The sequence below is a fragment of the Pseudorasbora parva genome, chromosome 9, assembly GCF_024679245.1.
Source record: "Pseudorasbora parva isolate DD20220531a chromosome 9, ASM2467924v1, whole genome shotgun sequence".
Lineage (NCBI taxonomy): Eukaryota > Metazoa > Chordata > Actinopteri > Cypriniformes > Gobionidae > Pseudorasbora > Pseudorasbora parva.
The window spans coordinates 28,191,111-28,216,814 of NC_090180.1; the positions used below are offsets into that span (position 1 = coordinate 28,191,111).

Here is a 25,704-nt window from a genome sequence, read left to right on the forward strand (position 1 = left end):
ATTAGGGGTGTTGATGGACTCGATCTACTCCATCTGTGTTTGATCGTCGCTCTGAATCTGATCTGGAAACAGTCTTTCACAAAAATTAGATTTTCTCAGCTTTTTGTTAAAAATGTTTTTTGTTTTTTTATGAAACCTACCCATATTCAAGTGTTGATAAAAAAGGAATGCATGAAGCTAGAATAAAACGATTTTTTTTTGTTTAAAAGAAGAGGGTCAGCTCTTTATTTTGATATATTGACAGAAGCTGACGAAGCACCGTCGGCAGAAATAATGTTTGACAAGACTCATGTATGGCTGTGCCTCCGAACTCCTCGCTTTTAATTAGCAAAGTAGTGATTCCTTTGGACCCAGATGTTATAAAGTCGCCATCTTTGCCACTGCATGGTGCAAACAGACACTTCTTTCCCGACATTTCGACCTGATCAAACCATCTCTGTTTTTTTTTAAAGTACTTAACCCTAGAGTCGAATGGTTAAATAATCCTCCACAACAACTTGAAAAAAAGCAGCAATAACACTAAATATTGAGGGGTTTTAATCCTTTCCTTATCAAACCGCAAGAAATTTGCTAAAAAAAAAAGGAAGAATCCAAAATGTTTAAATCATGGTTTTAAATTCAAATTTTGGAACACCAGATTAACCCACAAAAATGGATCTGACTAGAAATTCACAAAGTATTAAAGAATACTGTCATTATAACTCCTTTTAACCTAATGTGAAAATATTAGTAATGTCAACATTAAAATGTCAACATTAAATCCCTTGACTGACTTTACTTGACGCGAAGGTGCATTACGGCTTTTTAAGAAAGTTCTAGGCAAATGAAATATTCCTCAAATTCTTACAGTGACATTTATTTCAACATAGTTTAAGTTCTCCTGAAAATATAGAATATTAAAGCTATAAAATTGTCAGTAATATATTCACACGATATGTTGTGAAGGGTAGACGGGTATCCCTTGCTAAAAATCCACCCTCCTTATCCTGTTGTCCTTGACATGGGTTTAAAGACTTCTTAAAATTATGTAATACACTTTTATATTAATGGTACACTCTAAAAAATGATGAGTTAATTTTAACACAGTGTATTGTGTTAAACTACTTAACACATCATGTGTCATTTTAACACATTGTGTGTTATTTTGCGTTGATTTTGAGTTCAAATAAATGAAATGGACAACACACTTGAGAGGCAAATTATTTTTAATATAGCCATGTCAGGCAAAATGTCAAAAGGGCTTAAGTTTTGTCCAATAAAGACATTGACATGGACTAAATGTCTCTCTGGCTTGCGTCGTCTTTGATTGAGTAGAAGGATACATTGCACTGCCAGCAGCCATATCACCCTGTAGCCCAAGACTGGTTTCCCACTGAAGCTAAGCAGGGCTGAGCCTGGTCAGTACCTGGATGGGAGACCAAATGGGAAAACCAGGTTGCTGCAGGTAAAGGTGTTAGTGAGGCCAGCAGGTCTCTCTGTGGTCGTTAAAAATCCCAGGATGTCCTTCGATAAAGAGTAGGGGTGTAACCCCGGCATCCTGGCCAAATTTGCCCCTTGGCCCCTGTCCATCATGGACTCCTAATAATCCCCATATCCTGATTGGCTTAATCACTCTGTCTCCTCTCCACCAATCAGCTGGTGTGCGGTGGGCGTTCTGGCACAAAATGGCTGCCGTCACATCATCCAGGTGGATGCTGCACATTGGTGGTGGCTGAGGAGATTCCCCCCATATGTAAAGCGCTTTGGGTGTCTAGAAAAGCGCTATATAAATGTAATGAATTATTATTATTATTACTGCCATTTAGAGCCAAATTGTTTTCCAGATGTTAATTATCTTAAGTGATTGCCAATTTAAATGCTTTAATGACATTACAAAATAGCCTAATTACCACCATATTAGTTCTGATACCAAATAAAGTCAACATCATAAATAGGCCTGTATCCATTGCAAACATATTTTATTATTAGTCTTAAAATGTCCATAACATAAAATCATTGTTTTTATTTTGTGCTGTACTGCGCTGATTTCAAAAGACTGCTGCAGAGTGGCGACGACTAGCGTCTTGAGCTTTAACAGCGCTAAGAGAGCGCTACGAATGGTCCAGACCAACCTTACGAAAGTGTGACTTACATAAGATATACTTAGCGTAGGAACGTTTCGGGAATCGCTCCATAGGGTTAAGAGAGAGGTTAAGGAATAGGTTAAGAACTACTTAGCGATAAGAATGTTTTGGGGAACCGGGCCCAATTGTTTTGTCCGAAAGTAATATAAATGTGTTTAAATTTATCCAAATGTATTATAGAACAATTTTGAAGTTTGAAAGTGCCAGAAATGAAATCAGCCTCCTCTAAAAACCCTAAAACCACTCACATATTGTAGAAATTAGCCATACAGTGCAAAATATGTGGTCAAAATGGATGATTAAGCTAATAATGCTAATAATGCAAATTAACATCCAGCAATTTCTGTATGCTCGAGACCCATACTTCACATTTCTGGAATAAAACTTTGTGTACTAAACATTTCCAGGTTCACAATGGGGCTCTATGGGCTGGCTAAAAGTGAAAAAATATACAGCACATTTAATGCATTATAATACATTCATAATGCTTTATAAGCAACCTTATAAAATGTTGTTTCATCTGAGGAATAATCATAACAACAATTACAATATATTATAATACTTATTTGTGGTTATAACTTTAAAGAGTACAATGCATTATAACACCAAATGAAGCCTGCATTTATAATGCATCATAAGGGTATTCTTAATGCATGCAGGATGCCATAACCTTATACACAACATACTGAGCGTGCATGGCAGATGTATTGAATGGATATATGGAGCCACTGTGGCAACAAGAGTTTTGAAAGATCACCTAATTGTCTTGAATGTGAATACTGCATGCCAGGAATCAGCCCTCACACATTCTTGGCCTTCTTTTACATGGAATACTTTTATACATGTGTGTGAGTTAACCAGAATTAACTCACAATGTGGTTAACCAGACAGTAAAAGAACATATTTTTGTGCACCCCAAACTATATAATGTTATGTATTTAAATGTAACGTTGCTTGTCATTTTCAGGACAAGAACAACATTAACAAATAAGCTGGACATAAATACAACATAACAGTCACACTTTAGATTAGGGTCCAATTTACATGATTATTCATAAGATAATACAACATATTATAAGGTTATTTATAAGGCATTATGCGAGTATGCATTAAGTATACCCTTGTGATGCATTATAATTTCAGGCTTCATCTGGGGTTATAATGCATTGTACTTTGTGTAACTTTACCACAAATTGGCAAGTATTATAATGTATTGTAACTGTTGTTATGATTTTTTATTGGAGGATACAACATATTATCGTATTTGTTTATAAGGCATTATGCATGTATTATAACACATTAAGAACACCCTTACTATGCATTATAAATATGGTAACACTTTACAATACGGCTCATTAGTTAACTGCATTAGTAAACATGAGCTAATCATGAACTGCACTTATAAAGCATTTATTTATCTTTTTTAATATTAATTTCAACATTTACTAATATTAAAATCTTGTTAACATTAGTTAATGCACTGTGAACTAACACAAACAAAGCATAAACAGCTGTATTTTTACTTACTAACATTAACAAAGATGAACAAACACAGTAACAAATGTACTGCTGGTTAGTTCATGTTAACTAATGAAACCTTATTGTAAATACAGGCTTCATAGAAAGTGTTACCAAAAACTCAACTTATATTTAATCTTTTTGATATTTGACTTTCATTAGTAATTTGAAGAAAAACGTGAACTCTTATATTTCAGATTAAACATGCTGAAGTTTAATTACAAAAAACAATATCATAGTGTACACATAATGCAATACAAAGTGGAAAAAAGTTCACAAAAACAAAATGTGAATCTAAATTTTAAAAGCTTATATGTGAATTTTTTGAAAATTGTAAAACATTTATAATTGTCCTGAGGTACATAGTTTCACTAAATAGAAGTAAAACAATGATACAAAACTCTAATCAGTCAATACAAAATGCCAGCTGTCTACATAAATGCTTTTACATTTGCAACTCCACACTGCCATATAGTAAATTTTAAATGAATGCTATTTCACTGTAGGAAAGAAAAAATATATTTACAGATATTTTGTGGTCTCGAAGAATATCATACACTAAATATGCAGAGTATTGTATCACTTTGATGACATCTCTACAGCAGGGACATCATCAGTTCCATTGACCTCATAGTCTGTGGCGGGGCCGGACACCAGCACTCTCACGCGGTCAGGGAAGTCATCCAGCTTAGGGTAGAGCAGGAAGTCATAGACCAGCGCAGCGGCCACACCTCCACACATAGGGCCTACCCAGTAGACCTGAAAACAGTATAGAAATCATTGCAAACATTGCCTAGGAACAGATTACTCAAGTCAGGCTCAAATATATGCAATATATAATCATCATATTTTCTTAATAGCAAATCTCTTTTCTACAAATGTTGAGGTCCGTACCAAATGTACTACCCAATGTAGTTTACCCAAATTAAGATATTTGAATGAATTCTGAGAGATTTCTGTCCCTCATTGGCATTCTAAGCTACTTCCATTTTAATGCTTCAAAAAGTTCATAAAGAGATCGTGAAACTAATCCATATAAATTGAACGGTTTAGTCCAAATTTTCCGAAGAGACACAATCACTTTATATTTTGATCAGCATTTAAATGTGAAAAAAGAGACTAAATTCAAGCTGTCCCTTATAAAGTGATAAAGTCTCTTCAGAAAATTTGGACTAAACCGCTCAATTCATATAGATTAGTTGTACGATATATTCATGAACGTTTTGAAGCGTCAAAGTGTCAGTTGTGTTGTTGTCTATAGAGGGACAGAAATCTCTCAGATTTCATTAAAAAAAGCTTCATTTGTCTTCTGAAGATGAAAGAAAGTCTTATAGGTCTGGAACAACTTGAGAGTGACTTGAGAGTTTTGGGTGAACTATCCCTTTAAGGTAAGTGCTTTGTTTATATCACTAACCCTAGTAAGCACATACACATCTGATAAACATCTTAAAAAGACATTTCAATTCAATATTATGGCAGATGAGCAAACTTTCTACATCTGAGGTAAAATACATCTATCAGATGGAAACACGCACTTTAAATTTTCGTCATGTGGTATCTGCGACCCTAAGTACACTAAGAAACCTTTAGCAAACAATACACTAACTTAAATAACTAAGTTAACTTTAGATTATTCTTGACTAGGCATTCATCTAAAACAATATCATTGTTACTCATTAACTATAAAAGTTCAACATTAGCTGATTCTGTCTTCTGATAACATCCTAGAAGGTTTACAGGTAACATCTGCATTCTCTGGATATGTTCAGATAGCATGTATTAATATATAGAATATGTATTAATAATAGGGTGAAAATAGAAAAGTAATTTTACCCAGTGGTTGGTAAAGTCTCTTAGAATTACTGCCGGGCCAAAGGATCGAGCTGGATTGATTCCACATCCCGTGAAACTGATCTACACAAAGAAAAACAAAAGAGGATGGTGACAATGTTGGGGGTAGTGGGTGATTGAGCAGGAGAAATAAGATGCCCAAAATGTTTGAATTGATTTAGGCTATTTTTTTAAAATATATTTTCTAAAGCAGAAACTGATTTACATAGCTAAACATTGCTCTATTTGTGTTGTGTTGCTTTATATATTCATATGGTAACCCTGGCAGTATTTACAACAGTTACAGGAATGCTCATGCAAAGAAGAAATGGCAGTAGATGTCTGAATGCTGATTACTCACGGCTGTCAAATGGCCCAGGCAAACGCTGAGGCCGATGGCCAGAGGGGCGGAGCCTGACACGTCCCGCCTTCTTTTGTCTGTGGTTGCTAAGACACATAACACTAGCTGGAAGGTAGCGAGGAGTTCAATACCAACACCTTGACCGGCAGAAATATCCCTGTGGATCTGTTAAAGAGAAAAAAATATATAACATTTAGATTAGAATAGTAATACTTATTAGTATTATTACGTAGTAAAACTTAAATTTCAGTAACAGTGTTTCTAATCATGTATTTGAATGCACGGTGATCACAATTATATTAAAAATAATTAAAGCAGAAGAAACACTCATTTTATCATTATACACTGAGGTATTTTAAGTAAGAAGTAGTTTTTAGGTCAGAAGACAGCTATCTAATGTCATTCATCAATAACAGCATGACATGGCAGCCAGCAGCTTTGGCAAAGCAAATAAGTGCATTACACCTCCTTGAAATGTTAAGAAAGCATAATCACTGGAAAGAAGGCTGCCTCTGAACACGCATGATAAGTTTATCATCAGCCCTTGCCTGCCCACACGCCCATTCATAGTGACTGACGTACAGGCTTTCAGCACTCTGTTTACTAGCATTTTAATACACTCTCAGAAAAAAGGTACAAAAGTTGTCTCTGGGATTGTGCCCTTTCAAAAGATACAACTTTGTGCCAAAATAGTGCACTTAAGGACTTCAATGTTACATATTAGAACCTAAATTAGGACCTTTTTAAAGGATACCATCCCAGTGACAGCTTAAATTACTTTTTTTTTCCTGAGAGTGTACTGTTATTTAAACAAGAGTAACATTCTTTCCGTATACTGAAAAAAGGGACGGAAGTGTTTTATTGGAACCTTAAAATGACTTCTGTTGGTTTAAGCCATTATATTTAGAATGATTTGATTATGATATTGACTTGATGTAAAATAGTCAAAACTAAATTTAGATTTTATATATCTTTACCAGTGCAGCAAAATTCTAAATGTGTACTTCTTTTCGTGTAACTATTTATGAATTCATAAAATTAGAACAAATGTAACAAATCCCCCATTTAGACTTCTTGGCTTACTCCAGAAAAGACTGTGGTTGTAAATAAACTAAATTGGAATTAAAAGGCTCAAAACAGGTTTCTTAGCAGAGATAACAAGAAGAAGCTCACTCACCGTATTCAGCCCAAGGGCTTCCCCTTTAGTGACGCCATACACAATGCCACTTGCAACCGCTGCACCAAACATCTGGGCCACAATATACATCACAGCCTTCAGCAAGCTGATCTGACAGCTGGCCAGCAAGCCCAGCGTCACAGCTGGATTCAGATGAGCTCCGCTGATGTGACCGAGGCTTTGGGCAAGGGTGGCAATGGACAACCCAAAAGCAAGTGCCACCTTGACCTCCTGATCTGGTTTGTCATTGTTGGAGTTTCCAACTGCAGCTGTAATGCTCAGGAAGATGAAGAGGATCATACCGACAAGCTCGGCCAAAACAGCCCTCCAGAACGCCTTGCTCTTTAGTTCCTTCATGACTGGCAGCTGGGCACTCTCAGCTGTGTGAGTGAGAGGATTTCTGTGGGCACTAAGTAAGTTTCTCTGCCAAAAGAGAGTATTTATAGGGCAGGACCTGCTAATGAGACAGGAGGCGGGTTTAAGCTTCGGGAGAAGAAAGAGTGAGTGAGAGAGAAGAAAAAAAGCAGGCGAAAATAATGAGACATCTTTAGTTCCCCCCCCCCTTCTTAACTCTCATTTTATTCACGTCACATATATCAGAGAAGTACATGATCTGACCTTATTTAAACACCAATTTCCATTTGTTTTGAGCCCTTTATGAGCAGTTCAACTTTTATTCTATTCCAACTGACACTATTAGTCAAAAGTTTGGAAAACTTTGTTACTTTATATAAATAAGTTTTATTTTGCATAGAATATTATATCATCAAAGCTATGTTTGGAAATTATGTAATGACAAAATATGGAAAATTGTTTTAAACTAAAATGTGCAATTTGCCGTGCTTACAGATCTGTACACTGGATTTTCAAAACCAAGAGAAAATAAAAATATTTTAATAATCCCCCCACCCCCCACCCCACATACACACTTTTGTTTTTGTGAAATTTGGGGACATTCCATAGGCCTAATGATGATTTTTACAACCCGTATTTTCTATCCCCTTACACTGCCACTGCCCCTAAACCTACCCATCACAGGAAATATTCTGCATTTTTACTTTGGAGGACATGGTTAATGTCCTCAAATTTCACCCTCTCTTGTAATACCCATGTCATTATACACATTTGTGTCCTGATATTTCACAACACACACACACACACACACACACACACACACACACACACACACACACACACACACACACACACACACACACACACACACACACACACACACACACACACACACACACACACATGGGGACCTAAAAATGTCCCCACAAGGACAAGGATTTCGGATATTGCCATCTTTGTGGGGACATTTTGTCCCCATAACGTAGGAATTACCAGGCCACATACACACACACACACGCACGCACGCACACACACACACACACACACACACACACACACACACACACACACACACACACCACTCTTTATATACAATATAGACTAAACAATTATTTGGACTCTTAAGCCAAAGATTCAAGACCTTTTCTCTGAACTAGCTAAGCTGGATTGTGTGATTACAGTGATACTGTTTTTGGGCAAAACACAAAGTAAACCAATGACACAAAAATGTACAAATCTTTGCCCAATCTTCCACATATTGTATTACAGCTACTGCATTCAGCACATAGCTCTTATTGCCAAAATAAAGTCTTTAGAGGACATCTGCTATCAGTGATTTGAGGATTTAACTTTATTTATCTAAATTAACTTGTGGTCAAATAGATAAGGCACACACATGCACACGTGTGTTCATGTTTCCTGCTGGTCAAATCATTATACTTATTATTGCATATAAATTAAGCCATAAAGTTCTTGCTTAAATTGATATTTTCCTTGTCCTTTAAAACATCCTTATTAACAGCATTTAACTAATGAACAAAACCATATGTAATATTTGCAATATCATTCAACAACGGCCACAAATGGGCGTTATCGTGCTGGTGGGGGTTACAGTTTTCGCAGACTGGAACGCAGCCTCTTCTGCTGAGCTGCTTGCTGTCAACATCCGGATTAATATGTTCAACATCCGCTAGTTAGTTTTTCTCTAAAAGAAGCTCCAAATAAGATCTAGCATCTTGCAACATGACATCATGACTTTGCGTAAACATACACCCCATTTTCTAAAGCCAAGTGGCGTGTTATCTGTGCGCATTTTAAGCTATCCGCGTGTATGTCTATGCTGTGTGATTCCGCATGAATCTCTACACCGAAACGAACCATTGTGTGTGTCTGTGTGTGTGTCCACAATGTAAATGGATTTATAAACGTACTAAATTATGTTTTTTTTGAAAATGTAAAAATGCAGAATGTGTCTTGTGATCAGGCCTGCAGTACCCCTCTCAGATACTTAAGCTTTCGCGTCTCGATCACCCCCTGGTGACCGGTCCCAGTATAGTTGCCCCTCTGTGTTTTCTAATGGACGCGAGGCAAACTAAACAAAATTACACCTCAAATATTTTTTCCCCAAAGTTAGTTTATGTCATTGAAGGCAGTTATCATCACAATGATTTCATTTCAAGTGTTCATTTTTAAAATAAGTTTAGTTTTACTTAGTTATTTGATGCTATAAATACGGGGGGGGGGGGGAGACGTCATGATTGACAGCTGAGATTGACGGCTTCTCTGAGTGAAATTGTCACTGAGGCACCAACTGACTTTTTTTGGGATTTTTGAAAGCAGATTGGAGCTTTAGCTTTAATTTCTACATTTCCAAACTGTTTATTTCACACCAACATAATGTTCTGCATCTGTGAGAGTGTGGGCGGGCTTTTGATATCGCAGCAGTACTTCCTGCACTCTACTGCACAACTCCGGTCCCGAAATCGCTCTACGGTCTATGCTTGTAAGGGGTAGGTTTAGAGATCAGGGTTGGGTGCAGGCAATCATTATTGTGATTGACATGGCCAAATGAAATGTTTAGAATCGGTTGCAGGGCATTTCCGCTGAACTGGTTTGGCGGGGAAAAATAATGCATACGACATCATACCCATGTGCCTTGAGAAACTCATCGCGATTGGTCGATGAGATGCTACAGGATCGCCCAATAGTTGTTCTTGTTTAATGACGGGAACGCCCAAGCCACAGCTGGACCCTTCTCAATATTTGGGGAACAAAGGGGGAACTACCAGGAAAATTACCAGATTATTTATACTGTGTAGTTACAGGGTAAGAAGGAATCTACGGGCTGTAAACTAGGGTAAGTGGGGCAACGTGGGGGAGAGGACGCTGGCGTTGTCTGTTCACTGCTTCTCCACCCACAAATCATGTTAACTGTACTATTAGATTTTATTTTATTTTATTATGTTTGTGACTAGTCTGACAGTCAGAGCTACAATTGGGACTGTTGCTGATTGCTGGCAGCCACTGAGAGGAAGTTGTTTGCCGTTTTCCCCCACTGCTCTCTCTTCTCTCTCTGCTCACTGGTGGTCTAACTCAGGCTTGAGCTGCATGGTGGCTGAAGGCGGCTAGCGTCATCATCGTCCGGCATGATGTTGGGATGTTCCGCTTCTCGGCTGCTGAGTCTCGGCTGCTTCGCTGTTCCGTCTTGCATTGCGGCCGTGGAACGGCTTGGACTTCTGCGCCGACCATGGTGTGTCCACAGAAGTGGCCGGAAATCTTTGTTTGCCCCCTGCATGGTGCTGCGGAGATTCCCATCATCTGGTCTTCAGCTGTCATGCCTCGACGACGTCATCAGGACACAGCCGAATTGGGAATATGTGGCAATAGAGCCTCTAGCGCTGGGAGAAATGTAATACATAGAGTGGACCACAGTGTACCGGAGCTTACAGAGACTTCCACCATCAGCTCTGTTTTCTGTTCACCATCAGCTCTGTTTTCGTTTCACCATTAGCTCTGTTTCTGTTCAGTTTTCTGTGTTGGTTGATTGTTTGTATTGTTCTATATTTTTACTTGTACTATATAATTTTTTTTGTTATTTTTTCCCTTTGTTGCACTTTGAGATTCTTCGGAATTAAAAGTGCATTATAAATAAAATCTATTATTATTATTATTTTTAAATGTGAATCTGCGGGCTGTAAATTAAAGTAGTGTTTGTTCCCCTCTTGTTTCATGTGGGTAAGTGTAAATCTATGGGCTGTAAATTAAAGTGGTGTTTGTCCCCCTCTTGTTTCGTCTAGATACAGTGTACAATAAATAAATTAAAAAACACACACAATCTAGAGCTTAGATCGGGCTCAAAAAATCAAGCCCGACCCTTCCCCGAGCCCGGCCCAACACATTAAGCAGCCATATCACCCTGTAGCCAGCAGCCATATCACCCTGTAGCCCAAGACTGGTTTCCCACTGAAGCTAAGCAGGGCTGAGCCTGGTCAGTACATGGATGGGAGACCAACTGGGAAAACCAGGTTGCTGCTGGTAGAGGTGTGAGTGACCCTTTGGTCTGTGTGGGTCCTAATGCCCCAGTATTGTGATGGGGACACTATACTGACAAAGAGCACCGTCTTTTGGATGAGACGTTAAACCGAGGTCCTGACTCTCTGTGGTCGTTAAAAATCCCAGGATGTCTTTCGGAAAAAGATTAGGGGTGTAACCCCGGCATCCTGGCCAAATTTGCCCATTGGCCTCTGTCCATCATGGCCTCCTAATCATCCCCATATCCTGATTGGCTTCATCACTAGGTCTCCTCTCCACCAATCAGCTGGTGTACGGTGGGCGTTCTGGCGCAATATGGCTGCCGTCGCATCATCCAGGTGGATGCTGCACATTGGTGGTAGTTGAAGAGATTCCCCTCTTCAATGTAAAGCGCTTTTAGTGCCTTGAAAAGCGCTATATAAATCGAACACATTATTATTAACTGTAATTATGAGCCCGACCCAACCATTTATTAACACTTGGGCATTCTGACGAGAAAGAGTCTGTAATGAGCAAAGCGGACCGGTGTGACTCATGTTAAAACTAACATTGATCAATTGAAATGAGATGATAACATTGTCATTTTCTCCAGAGCGTCTGTACAGCCGAATCAGATTTTGTTGGTATATTTTCCCGTTTAACACTGTGAAGCTGCTTTGAAACAATCGTCATTGTAAAAGCGCTATAGTTGACTTGACTTGGCACAATAAGGCGCAGGCGCACCGGTAAAATGATGTTTGCTCAAATCCAGCTCAGGCATGATATTTATCTATAGCATACTATACTTGTTGTAGCCATTAATATATTTACATTTACATTTGGCAGACTCTTTTATCCAAAGTGACTTACATTGCATTCAAGGTACACATTTTACATTATTATCAGTTCTTGCTTTCCCTGGGAATCGAACCCATGACCTTGGCGTTGCTAGCGCCACGCTCTACTGGTTGAGCTACAGGAAAGCTACAGGAAATTTATGTTTAAATATTATAATATTATTTTTACATTATATCTGATTATGCTCATGCGAGTGGGTCAGAAATGAGGTTATATTTAGTTAAATATTAAGTTTTGTTTTGTAGAAAGCATTTATTTCCTTTTGTATAAATTTGTATAAATTGTATCTAATTTTAATAAAGGTTTATTTAGCCAATTGCCTGGATTTAATAAATAAGAAGCAAATAGCAGAATATAATCATGATGTGAAGTCGTGGGACCAATCGCTTTCATTGCTCATGAACGGGAGCGCGTCTCATAAATAAACCGAAATTCAGCAGGTTACTCTCCTCATAGACATGAGAAATATGTGTATGGAAAGCTTGAAAAGTCCAATTTTAAACAAAACGTTTCAAAACGAAAACATTTAGTTAAGCAAAGTAGAGTGTTCACGTGAGCAGCTCATGTAGCGTTTCTGTTCAGAATGCTGCGCTTCATCACTGCATGTGCTGTGAGTTGAACACATAATTTTACCCTAATCCTGACTTGTGCAACTTTGTAGCCTACACATTTGTTTCTTAGCTGTGGTATTAGTTCTTACTTTGCCAAAAATATATATTATTTCTGATCATAGCTAGCTTTCTGCCAACAATTAGACTAATAAAGTAGGCCTAATGATTAAAAAAACACAAACGCTTGATCAAGGGACCGGCCCAGGGATAGTGCCGGGAAATCTCGGCCTGACCCGGCCCGCGGGTCAGTTCGGGCCAGGTTCGGGTCACTCGGAAACCTTTATTTGAAAAACAACTTTCAAAACCTTCATCAAATTTTCATCCTCCCCTTGTTCCTCTTCTTTTTCGTTCTTGCCACAGATGAATCTTAAAGGGGTGATGAATTAAGAAATCAACTTTCCCTTGAGCTTTTGATAAATGAAAGTTCATTGTGATATAAGAATATCCTGTAAGTTTCAGAGCTGAAAACTTCCTTGTTAGTCAAAGAAAAGCTTTTATAGACACCAGGCCCAGAAAATGATCACGTGCCGCATCTTGACGTCATCGTGTGGTGAAACACCGCCTCTACAGAACAATAAGCACGTCTGATTCAGTAGCCTCGCCTACTGACTCATGGAGCTGTTCGGATCGCGCTAGCAAGCAGCAATAAACATGCCGAAGAAGATAGCAAGAATTTGTGCTATTCCTGGTTGTGGAAGAACACAGTCGCTGCATAGGCTTCCTTCGGATCCTAATATTAAGAATGTGTGACACTTTTGTGTGATACTTTTAGAGTACATTTATTTTTTATGACGTTCCAGCTCACGTGGGGAAGGCATTGTATGTGAGTTTGCTTCATTTAATCAATCAACTTTATTTATATAGCGCTTTTACAATCACGATTGTGTCAAAGCAGCTTCACAGTGTCAAACAGTGTAATATTGCGACAAAATTAGATTTGGCTGTACAGCCGTACTGGAGAAAACAGTGATGTTATCAGCTTATTTTAATTTATCATATAGCGACAATGTTGGCAGATCAGTATTATAGTTTATAGAATTAAATAAGACCTAATTCATATATTTTATTTGTATAATAAGTTGAATAACTTTAATCATATTTTTAGTGTCCCCAACTGAGCAAGCCAAGCCAAAGGCGACAGTGGCAAGGAACCAAAACTCCATCGGGGCATGATGGAGAAAAATAAACCTTGGGAGAAACCAGACTCAGTCGGGGTGCCAGTTCTCCTCTGGCCTATTAACACACCGTGTAAGATTATTATTCTGGCAACCTTACAGGTCGGAAATCATATTAGATCGGATTATTCAAAATTTTCAGGGTATCACGGAAGAGACAGATTTATTTAGGATGGGGCGTCAATTACACAAGAGTATGAATACATGAAAGATCGGAATTATTGCGCCGAAGACGGGTTTTGAGCATGTCGTGCCAGTGAGGCAAATTCGGAGGAGACACCATTTGACACAGCTCAGCAGACACTCCAGGATGCGTTGGTCATGTCCAGGCAGGTCCACCATCCGATCCGGACAGGGCCCAGATCCGGGATAAACCTCGGGATAAACAGAGAGACTAACATTAGCGTAGATGTCACTCTTTTTATGATGTAACTAGTACATCAGGTGTTATGGGAAGTGTTCCCGGTTCCGGCTGACCTAGTTAATGCAGCCTAACAATCAGTCAATTGATCTGAATAATGAAAGTTAAAAATGTTTTATGTGTATGCCATAGTAAAGAGATGTGTTTTTAGTCTAGATTTAAACTGACAGAGTGTGTCTGCTTCCCGAACAATGCTAGGAAGACTATTCCACAATTTAGGAGCTAAATAGGAAAATGATCGACCGCCTGCAGTTGATTTAGATATTCTAGGTATTATCAACTGGCCAGAGTTTTGAGACCGCAATCGACGTGATGGGGTATAATGCGTTAAGAGCTCGCTTAAGTACCGGGGAGCTAAACTATTTAGTGCTTTGTAAGTAATAAGCAAGATTTTAAAATGTATGCGATGTTTAATAGGGAGCCAGTGCAGTGTTGACAGAACTGGACTAATATGATCATACTTCCTGGTTCTAGTAAGAACTCTAGCTGCTGCATTTTGGACTAGCTGGAGTTTGTTTATTAAGCGAGCAGGGCAACCACCCAGTAGAGCATTACAATAATCTAGCCTTGAGATCATGAACGCATGTACTAACTGTTCAGCATTTTGCATTGAAAGCATGTGCCGTAATTTAGATATATTTTTAAGATGATAGAATGCGGTTTTACAGATGCTAGAAACGTGGCTTTCAAATGAAAGATTGGTATCAAAGAGCACACCCAGGTTCCTCACTGACGACGAGGGCTTGACAGAGCACTCATCAAGTGTTAGACAGTATTCTCGGTTACTACTTGTGGAGCTTTTCTGTCCAATAATTAAAAATTCAGTTTTATCTGAATTAAGTTGCAGAAAATTACTATTCATCCAATTTTTTATATCAGCTATGCATTCTGTTAATCTTGTGAATTGGTAGGTTTCATCCGGGCGTGAGGAAATATAGAGCTGAGTATCGTCAGCATAACAATGAAAACTAACGCCATGTTTCCTAATGATATCTCCCAGTGGTAGCATATACAGGGTGAAAAGCAACGGTCCTAACACTGAGCCTTGCGGTACCCCATACTGAACTTGTGATCGGTGTGACATCTCTTCATTTACTGCTACAAACTGATAACGGTCAGATAAGTACGATTTAAACCATGCCAAAGCAGTTCCACTAACGCCAACATAATTTTCGATTCTATTCAGAAGAATATTGTGATCGATAGTATCAAATGCAGCGCTAAGATCGAGTAACACTAATAGAGAGATACAACCACGATCAGATGATAAGAGTAAATCATTTGTAACTCTAATTAGAGCAGTCTCAGTGCTATGATACGGTCTAAATCCTGACTGGAAATCCTCACATATACCATTTCTTTCTAAAAAAGAACATAATTGTGAAGACACGGCCTTTTCTAGTATTTTTGATAGAAACGGTAGATTCGAGATTGGCCTGTAATTGACTAATTCTTTAGGATCAAGTTGTGTTTTTTTAATAAGTGGTTTAATTATAGCCAACTTAAAAGTTTTCGGTACATATCCTAATGTCAAACTGCGGAATCATTTGTAAACAAGTCCAGTTGGGTTTGCAGACATATTGAGATTAAAACACAATGTTGTGCCTTCTATGTTGGATCCGACAGGAATGGTGCAACACACTTATGTGAGTAAAACGTGTTTTTTATATGATATAGTAGTCCCGGGGCTATGTGTTTTACAGACGAGCTACCAAAACGTAAGTCTGTCGGCAGGCTGGTGAATAAAATAATATTCCTTTCTTGATCTAGGTACGCACGCGTACGTGTATGTGTGCGTGTGTCTGTGTGCACACGAAGTTCGCGCTTATATCCACTAATTGGGCAGGCCAAGTAATACAAAAATAATATTCCAATCAATTGCAGGTTAGGTGTTTGTTTGAAAAAATTGTTTACAAGCCCTGTGATCGAGAGAATCATTCTGGTTGTCGCTTTCAAAACTAAACTAAACTAAAATCAAAACCCAGCATTCAGGAGAGAGCCTCAAAACCAGTGTAGAAAATAGCCTATTACTTATTAGTTATGATTTTTTTAATGTAAAAACATTAGTTGACCTCAGACAACACTACAAAAAAAAAGCCAGTTCATGACACCTTTAATTCTGTAATCCAGAAATGTCCACACTATTTACTCGTCTTTTACACTCATGCCATCTGAGATGTATACAACTTTCTTCAGTAATCCATTCGATCCCAATGAATTAATCAATGTCTTCTGAAGTGAATCGATGTGTTTGTAAGAAAAATACCAATATTTTAACATTTTTAAACTGTAGACTATAGCTTCCGATCAGCAGTCTGTGCATGCATGAGAGGGTTATTACGCTTGACATAATTTGAAATGTGACAATGCTCACAGCAGTATACATACAATAACATAATATATGATCATAGCAATGAAAAACAATCAAGACAGAAAGACAGAGATGCTGTCTAAGATCATTTAAGCTCGAAGCTTTACGTTGCTCTTTAATCATAGTGAAAAGATTAGTAAATTATGAGAGCATTTCTGGGTGTAATTAAAAAAATTATTAATACAGAATAGCAAAAGACATTGGAATTTCTTTAGTGGAAATAATGGAAAGGCAGAAGAGGAACAGAGGAAAAGCCAAGCAAGAGGAACAAAAATAAGGCACAAAACATGCTGCTTCTTTCAGGGCATTAGTATTTGAAATGAAAAGTTTATTTTAATAAAATGACTTACCCTGTAACTACATGAAACAAGAGGGAAACAAGCACCACTTTAATTTACAGGCAGTAGATTTATACTTACCCTGTAACTGAATAACAAACCCCACTTACCCCAAACTACACGGCTATTTACCCCTTAATGTAAAAAGACGTACAGTTTAAATAATTTGTTAATTTTACTGGTAGTTACCCCTTTATTACATATTATTTCCTTATACCTACACATACTTTTAGTTACACTATAATTACCGAAAGTATTTGTTATTGTGCTGTCAATTTGTTTTACTTGTGTACTTTCCGAGTTGTAATCTAAAATGTTACCACAAAGGTGTTATATTAAACCAAAGCCAAGTGGTATTTTGTCTCTTAGCTAGCTGGAGATGTAATGCAGTTTCCACAGAAACATTTAACACCAAACAATGAAATGTTCTGGTTCTCTTTGGAAACATACTTGGAAAAGATCAGGATCTGCAGAAGATAAAGATGTAATCCCAGCACTTGACTGTTCTAGCTTAGGATAAGATATGGCTGACAGAGAACTGCTGATCTAGGGCCTGTGCTAATAAAGATATGCCCCAATCATAAATCACACTTTATCTTCTTCTTTTGTCATAATTATTTTCATATATAACTCTTTTCACTACTGTTTGGCTTGGTAAAATGAACCAATTTCAAGTTTATCTTTACTTGTGAATTTGAATACATACCCCTTGTTAATGTCTTATCTGAAATACAATTCTTGACCTATTTTCAGTGTTAAAATGCTCGTCACAAACATTTTCAATTGCAGAGTTAGAGTATTTACACACGGCTACTGATAACTTACATGAAGCACAGTGTCACCCTTTCAGATACGAGATGCTTAAACAGGCTGACAAAAGATTCAAATGGTTTTGTAAGTACTGAATGTGTGTGTGTGTGTGTGGGTGGGTGGGTGGGGGTGGTATGCCACCACAAAGATGGTAAAAGCTATAATTTTTTGATGTTGTGGGGACTAAATTTGTTTGAATATATATTTTTTAAATGGTTAATTGGGTTTAGGGTTTGCGGATATAATGTAACGTCCAGTATAAAAAACATTATGCCTTTGGAGAGTCTTCATAAAACAAAAACCTTGTGTGTACGTGTGCTGGCTTTATTTATTTAAAAACAAGCAATATATGGATACAATTTTGTACAATTGGGAGTATAAACTGTATAGGGTGTTGGAAATGTATAGGGTGGGGTATGACTCTTTTAATGGACTCTACAGGGCAGAAGTCAAAAGACTTAATAAATCTGATGTCAAGCCATCAGAGACACTTGAGTCTCTTGGCTGCACTCCACTAATGCAGATACTTTGCCTGTCAGATCACTATAAACACGCAAGTCTTCTTTTTTTATGATGTGAGGGGCACAGTAGCCAAGCAAGAGCAATGCATGGTATTATACACATATACAGTATATGTAATATCCAAATGTCAAATAGTTCAAATATATGTAATCTCTCAATAATTCCATTTTTGCATTAAGCTGAAAAGTAGAGTATTTTTTTCTAATGAACAATTAAAGACAAATACTTTAAAACTCCTGCAGAGTTCAGCTCCAACCCTTCTTCAATACACCTTTTTGTAATGACTGAATCTTATTTAACTAGTTCAGGAGCTGTAAGGTAGATCTCTAGCAACAATATTAGGAACCTTTGCTTTATAAAGTCTATATAGAAAACGTCTATATCCAAAAATATGTCTGTAGAGCATGTTCAAATCGACTTTTGCTAGTGTAACGATGGAAAAAAATTGGGAGCAAACTGTAGCTTTAGCTTTAATTTCTACATTTCCATAACTGTTTATTTCACACCAACATAATAAATTGTTCTGCATCTGTGAGAGTGTGGACGGGCTTTTGATATTGACCTGCTCTACTTCCTGCACTCTACTGTGCAGACTCTGTCCCAAGATGTCAGCACCGTGCAACTCGCATCAACCATATTTTTTACAGGATACAACCCTTATATAACATGCGCCAGGTGCACCGACCATTTTTACCGTCGTTAAACTTGCAAAAGTTTAACCTAAAAGTTTATCGAACCATTTTCCCACGCCTAATTCTGAAACCCATTTCAGATGTAATTTTTGCCACTTCTGATGTATGCCACTCTCCATAGGCGTAATTGATTTTATACTGTACAAACCGTATTTTCTATCCCCTTACACTGCCCCTGCCCCTAAACCTACCCATCACAGCAAACATTCTGCATGTTTATTTTCTCAAAAAAACATAATTTAGTATGTTTGTAAAGCTATTTGAATGATGAGGACATTTGAAATGTCCTCATAACCCGCATTTATAGTGTAATACCAGTGTAATACCCATGTAGTTATACAAATTTGTGTCCTCATAAACGACATAAACAGGCACACACACACACATATATAGAGCTCTGAATTTTTTTTCCATAGCTAGCTATAGCTAATATATATATATATATATATATATATATATATATATATATATATATATATATATATATATATATATATATATATATATATATATATATATATATATTATAATAAGAATATCACTATTATAATAAAATATATTAATATTTTTTTAATAAAAAACAAAAAAACAATGCAAACTAAGTTTATTCTAACTAGACAAAAGATTGGTTGTCATAAAATCGTTATTGGTGTGAATAAAACCTATATAATTGAACAGCTCGATTGTGGTCTCAGCCTTGATAAAGTGCACATAAGTTAGCCGTGATACACAAGCAGCACGATTAAGTCGTTTACCGAAATAAAAAGCTACAATTTCAACGTGTTAAAGCATCCAGATTTGTAGCCATGTTAATAACGTTTGTAAGAAACCAAACCATTTGTAAATCCGACAAGATCTCAAGATAAGATAAGATAAGAGCAAGATAAGAGTATTTATGTTCGTACAGATCACTCATCTTACATCAGGTTCCACAGAGCCCGACAGAAAGCATGCCTGTGCCAAGATGGCCGCCGGTGATGACAATGGTGACTCCGCCGTAAGACATCTAGCCTTTATGGATATCTATGGTTTCACATGTCTACCGAATGTCATACATTTTGTTAAAACATAGCGCGAACAGCGCTTCATTAAACATTTTTGTAGGTGGCGCTGTTAAGCCATTTTGACACACCTAATTCTGAAACCCATATCAGCCCTCAAAAATGCGAAGAATGATAGGCAGAGCAATTACAATAGGGTCCTCACACTATCGGTGCCCAGGCCCTAAATACACCTGTAATCACAGATGCACATGTTAGAAAACCTGTGATGACCGGAAACAAAATTGAGTGCACTTGTGATTGTGATGGACAAAACACATAGCCTATGTCCGACATCTGCTGGTTACAAAACTTTGAAAACTCCATCTGAGCTTGATTTTGGTAGAATGTTAATAACACATGCAGGTATTTGACCATATAAAGTGCGTTATTTAATGTAAAGTAGCATATTAAAACAGGTTTAAATTTCACAATATGAGGTAAATCTGACCCCAAGAATATTCCAGTATAACAACCCAAAGCAAACTGTCAAAATCATGCAAAAGATTGAAATGCAAAAAGTGCAAACTTTAGCCTGACCGAGTATGTTATCGGACTTGAAATCAATAGAAAACCTGTGAGGTATTTTAAAGATGAAGCTAGGGCAGCACAACCTTCAGCAAAGAGCAGCTGAAAAATATTTTCTCTTGAGAATGACAGAACATCTCTCCAGAAACATCCAGAGGCGGATTAAGGTGGTCAGGGGCCCCTAAGCTGCTCTTTGTGTAAGCCCTCCCCTAATCATTATGCTTTACTGGAAAAATGTATTTAGTGCTATTCATGGTCTATGCACAAATATGGTGAACTGACATATACAACACATTGAGATACTACCAATACTACAGTGTTTCCTCTACATTCCTTCAAGTACATTCCTTCACAGTACGTAAATTACCACCATACCACATAGGTAAAATTGAACATTACAAACAAAGCACAAATACAAACAAGCACAAGGTCCAGTGCTTAGAAGCAGTCCTTTAATTAGCAGAGATGGTGGAAAGATATTACCACCACAGCCACAAAACCATTACAAAGGAAATATGTAACTATAAACAGCAAAGCAACAGAATTCAACCCAGGTCAATTGCAAGCTGGTTTCGCTTTATAAACCAACAGGTAGGCATCTGCATCTGTGCAGAACACCTTGTTCTACTGAGGCAAAATCACAACATCATAACTGAGTCATAAACCACTGCGCAATACACTAAACAAAGTCATAATAAAAATGGCAGGGATTCCCTCCATCTCTGCTGAGGACGCGGCTGACCCATGAGCAGGTGAACAACAGCCTTTTTTTACATGAGCAGCCATGAGCAGGTGAACAACTGCCGTGGGAGTGCAACAGCCATGAGCAGGTGAACTCAGTGGTTCATGTAGGTTGTCTACAAACCAGAAGGTTGGTGGTTCAATCCCCGGTTCCACCTGACCAAGTGTCGAAGTGTCCATATGCAAGACACCTAACCCCAGCTGCTCCCGACGAGCTGGATGGCTGACATCGCCGTCGGTGTATGAATGGGTGAATGTGAGGCAAAAATGTAAAGCGCTTTGGATAAAAGCGCTATATAAATGCAGTCCATTTAGTCCATTTTTACACCGTCGAGCCGAACGGTTTTTTGAATTTTTAGAACGGTTTTATAAGACCAGTTCCAATTGTGTTTCCACTTGAGGCTGATCAAATGACGTGAAAAAATAGAACCAGCCTGAAAAAGCAGATGCTCGCTGACAGTCCTCCTGCTGTGGATCTTGTCTTTGACTGGATGTATCCAGTAAATTTAGGTTTTTTTTCCTGCATATCCTGGTTACGTTGTTGTTTTTACCTTTGTATTTTCCCTTTTTGTGCTCCACTATCGTACTTTCTTTTTGACATTTTGCAGCTATGCCTTATTGCCCGTCTATCAATAGCAGTGACGTAAATGACAGTGATTGACCGGATATGACCAGCAGCTGATCACCTGTTTATTTTGTTTAATTTTTCTAATGGACTAATGAGGGTCTTTTTTTGTTTGTGCTGAATTCAATTTTAAATAATACAAAAACAGTCTGGCCCCTGCACACCTGGGGACCCTAGACTACAGCCTAATTAAAATAATTTTATTTCTCATGGTCTGTGTGTCCCGGTTTATATTACATTGTGGGAACCAAATGTCTTCGAATGTCTTTGTTTTTTGAAAATGTAAAAATGCAGAATGCAGATGGGTAGATTTAGGGGCAGGGGCAGTGTAGGGGGATAGAATGTACAGTTTGTACAGTATAAAAACCATTACGTCTATGGAGAGTCCCCACAAAGATAGTGAACCAGACTTTACCAGTGAGTGTGTGTGTGTGTGTGTGTGTGTGTGTGTGTGTGTGTGTGTGTGTGTGTGTGTGTGTGTGAGCCTGTTTATGTGGTTTATGAGGACACAAATTTGTATAACTACATGGGTATTACACTGGTATTACACTATAAATGTGGTTTATGAGGACATATCAAATGTCCCCATAATTCAAATGGCCTTAAAAACATACTAAATGATGTTTTTTTGAGAAAGTAAAAATGCAGAATGTTTTCTGTGATGGGTAGGTTTAGGTTTAGGGGCAGTGTAAGGGGATAGAAAATACGGTTTGTACAGTATAAAAACCATTACGCCTATGGAGAGTCCCTGTAAACCACATAGACCAACATGTGTGTGTGTGTGTGTGTGTGTGTGTGTGTGTGTGTGTGTGTGTGTGTGTGTGTGTGTGTGTGTAATACAGGAGACAAGACAGGAACTCTCCAAAGAGTTCTCAACTTCTCAACTCACATGATAAGGGAGATAACATTTTACTATGACGTTTACCATGTAAACACAGGAGTGGGTGCCAAGAGCAGTGGGGTCAGCTCACACACAGTCATTGGAATGTATAGCAGGCTGACATAAAACACACATGCACAAATCCAGGCGTAGTGAGAAGAAATAAGCATGTACCAGCTAGTACCATACCTACTAATATGATAAGATGGAGAGAAGTAGATGAGATAAGGGCAAAGGATAGGGTTGCGATTGTTGAGCTGTAATTTATTAGCCGTATTTACATTAAATAAGCTGGTCAGAGAGTTCAATCATTTTTATAGTCCAATAATATCGAGTCCATAAATAGATAGCTTGCTTCTAGTTTAATATATACTGATCCGCTATGTATAGACATAGTCCATGACATAGTCCCTGGTTGATAGTACTGATCAAATAGGGAGAGCTCTGAGTTATCCAGCCACAAAACACTGTGTGACAGAAAAAAAAAAACTCAGTTCACTAATTGCTCACATGTACCTAATTGCTTCATATCGCCGCCAGGCAGAGAGGAATGCCCAAACAAAGGCTGAGATCTGCGACAGCTATTGTTTCCATGGGAAATGAAGACTATCCATTGAGAGCTTCAAAGGAGGAGGTTTGGGAGGAAACCAGGGGGTGAGAAAAATAAGCATGTGTGTTTCAAAGAAAAGAGCTGAGAAATAGAGGAGCGGCAGATTCTCAAATAAACTTGATCTATAATCATCTTAGAGGACATGCTTTAAAGTTATTTGTAAAAATGTGCATTTCCCAAAACATGATTGGTGCTATTTTTTAACCTAAGTGTAATAGGGTTTGGTCAAATCCCTAACATTTAGTAAGAGCATCAGTAATAGTAATGTCTGATAGTATTGCCTCAACACAACCACAAACGTTTGAATTATTGATAAAATACTCACTATACACTTTTATACTTAAGGCCACAGATAGCCAAAGAATGTGAGCTGTTTATAAACAATGGCGCTCCCTCATTGTTTAATGACTAGAAGCGTTAGTGTTCCCGCCACAACTTTGTTTTTAACAAATGTGCTGTCCCCAACTCTCCAGGAATCCTACTCTCTTAAAGGGTTCCATTTAGCTCAGGATGATCATAATATTGAAGTCCAAATCAGTTATGAGGGCTGTCTAATGAGCATGAACTTGGCTTACCACAGGAGCAAATCTTACTGCCAGAATTGTTATGTAATTCATCAGAAAATATAATACACTTAAAAAAAAAAACATAATTACACAATGCACGCTCCTGTATAATCAACAAAACTGTTTACACTGAACTCTAGTGTTCTAGTATTGCAGTGTTTTGTCACAGCTCTCTAGGTTTGACCCCAAAATGATCAAATCTTCTTTAAGCAGTAGGCTTGCATGGGGGACTATAAGGGCTGTCCTTTACCAAAAGTTTGGGGGAGGGGGCACACCCCATTGTCCAGATGAAAGATGTTAACCTAAAAACAGAACATCTTATAAGAAATCAATGGTTGTTGGACATGTAATGAAAATCTGATTTTTTTTCTTCTGTGTTTAAGTAATCAGATCTCTGGTGCATCTACCAACCCAGAAAACATGAAAAAGGACTGGTAAGTCTTTTTCTGCAAGAATGTGAAAAAATGAGCCACCGAGATTTTTCTCCCCTTCTGACGTAGGAAGGGGATCTAATCCTTGATGTGCACATTTCTACCCACGGCTTTGACAGAATGTTCTGTATTAGCATAGTTTCCGCCCTCAGTCAGTACACTCTAAATGCTAGCTTAAAAACAACCCAAGTTGAAAATGGACACACCCAGAAATTGGGTTGTTTGAATGGGTTCATTTACTAGGGTTCAAACAACCCAATTTCTGGGTTTGTCATTCATTTGGAATGTATTTATTTTTTGTGAGGCTGAGCTGTATTTTCCATATGCCATCATCTAAACCATGATCTAAACCCATCACAGCTCCGAGGACCAGCACTAGTAGAATAGCTTGCCTTCCATTGATGCTGCTATTTTCCAAGGGACCATAGCTTTGAGTGACGTGGGTCATCAGCCAATCAAATTTTGATGTGTAGTGATAGAACGACCCAGAGGCCCAGCGATGTGTCGGCGCGCTACCCACACTGATGTCATCAGCCATTTGAACTTTTCGCGGGTTGTAAGCGCTCTATGTGAAATGAGCTATGGCCACCTTGGATGACAGGCTGCGTTTGAATGATCGATCCTGATGTCAAGCCGGTAATATTAGTTAACAAGCTGTGTTTTTTTTCTGTTTCTTTTGATGTTCTTGTTGGTCCGTATTTTTGTTTGTTTAAGAGTATTTGTGCCAGTGAGCTGAGTTTGATTCATTTCACCATTTGCCTAAATGGTGACATGTGAGTGCAGTGGTATCATCAATAAATAGTCAAATTGCCTTTTTGTCTCGCGTATACTTTTTGCTTGGCCCCTTCTCAGCGAACACGTTGAAAGCGATGTTCGTAACAGTATTGTGTCACAGGCCGGAGCGGACCGCCACTAGCGCGAGTCCCGCTCCTCCCCCAGTTTCCACCCCGAGGAGGTCCCGGAAACACGCCAATGACCAGACAGACGAGGACAGGTAAGTTAAAAACAATGTTTATTAATTTAAAAAGAGATTTATAGGAAAGGGGAGAAAGGGATACTAAAAGAGGGGGACCCAGCCCTCTAGGACTGGGGCCTTGGGATCTGAGTCGCT

At 38.1% G+C, this 25,704-nt stretch overlaps 1 protein-coding gene and 1 non-coding gene across 2 annotated transcripts; both read right to left on the minus strand.

Annotated features, from left to right (window-relative positions):
• Nucleotides 1–3,827: 3,827 nt before the first annotated feature.
• Nucleotides 3,828–7,420, minus strand: aqp1a.1 (aquaporin 1a (Colton blood group), tandem duplicate 1). Its single transcript, XM_067452169.1, has 4 exons — nt 7,010–7,420; nt 5,833–5,997; nt 5,475–5,555; nt 3,828–4,400 (listed from the first exon to the last, which is right to left on the minus strand). The coding sequence occupies exons 1-4, from the start codon at nt 7,364–7,366 to the stop codon at nt 4,221–4,223; spliced, it is 783 nt and encodes a 260-aa protein (XP_067308270.1). The 5' UTR covers nt 7,367–7,420; the 3' UTR covers nt 3,828–4,220.
• Nucleotides 7,421–12,284: 4,864 nt separating this feature from the next.
• On the minus strand, nt 12,285–12,359 carry trnaa-agc (transfer RNA alanine (anticodon AGC)). The gene has a single exon. It is a non-coding gene; the product is annotated as a tRNA-Ala (tRNA).
• Between the last annotated feature and the right edge of the window lie 13,345 nt (nt 12,360–25,704).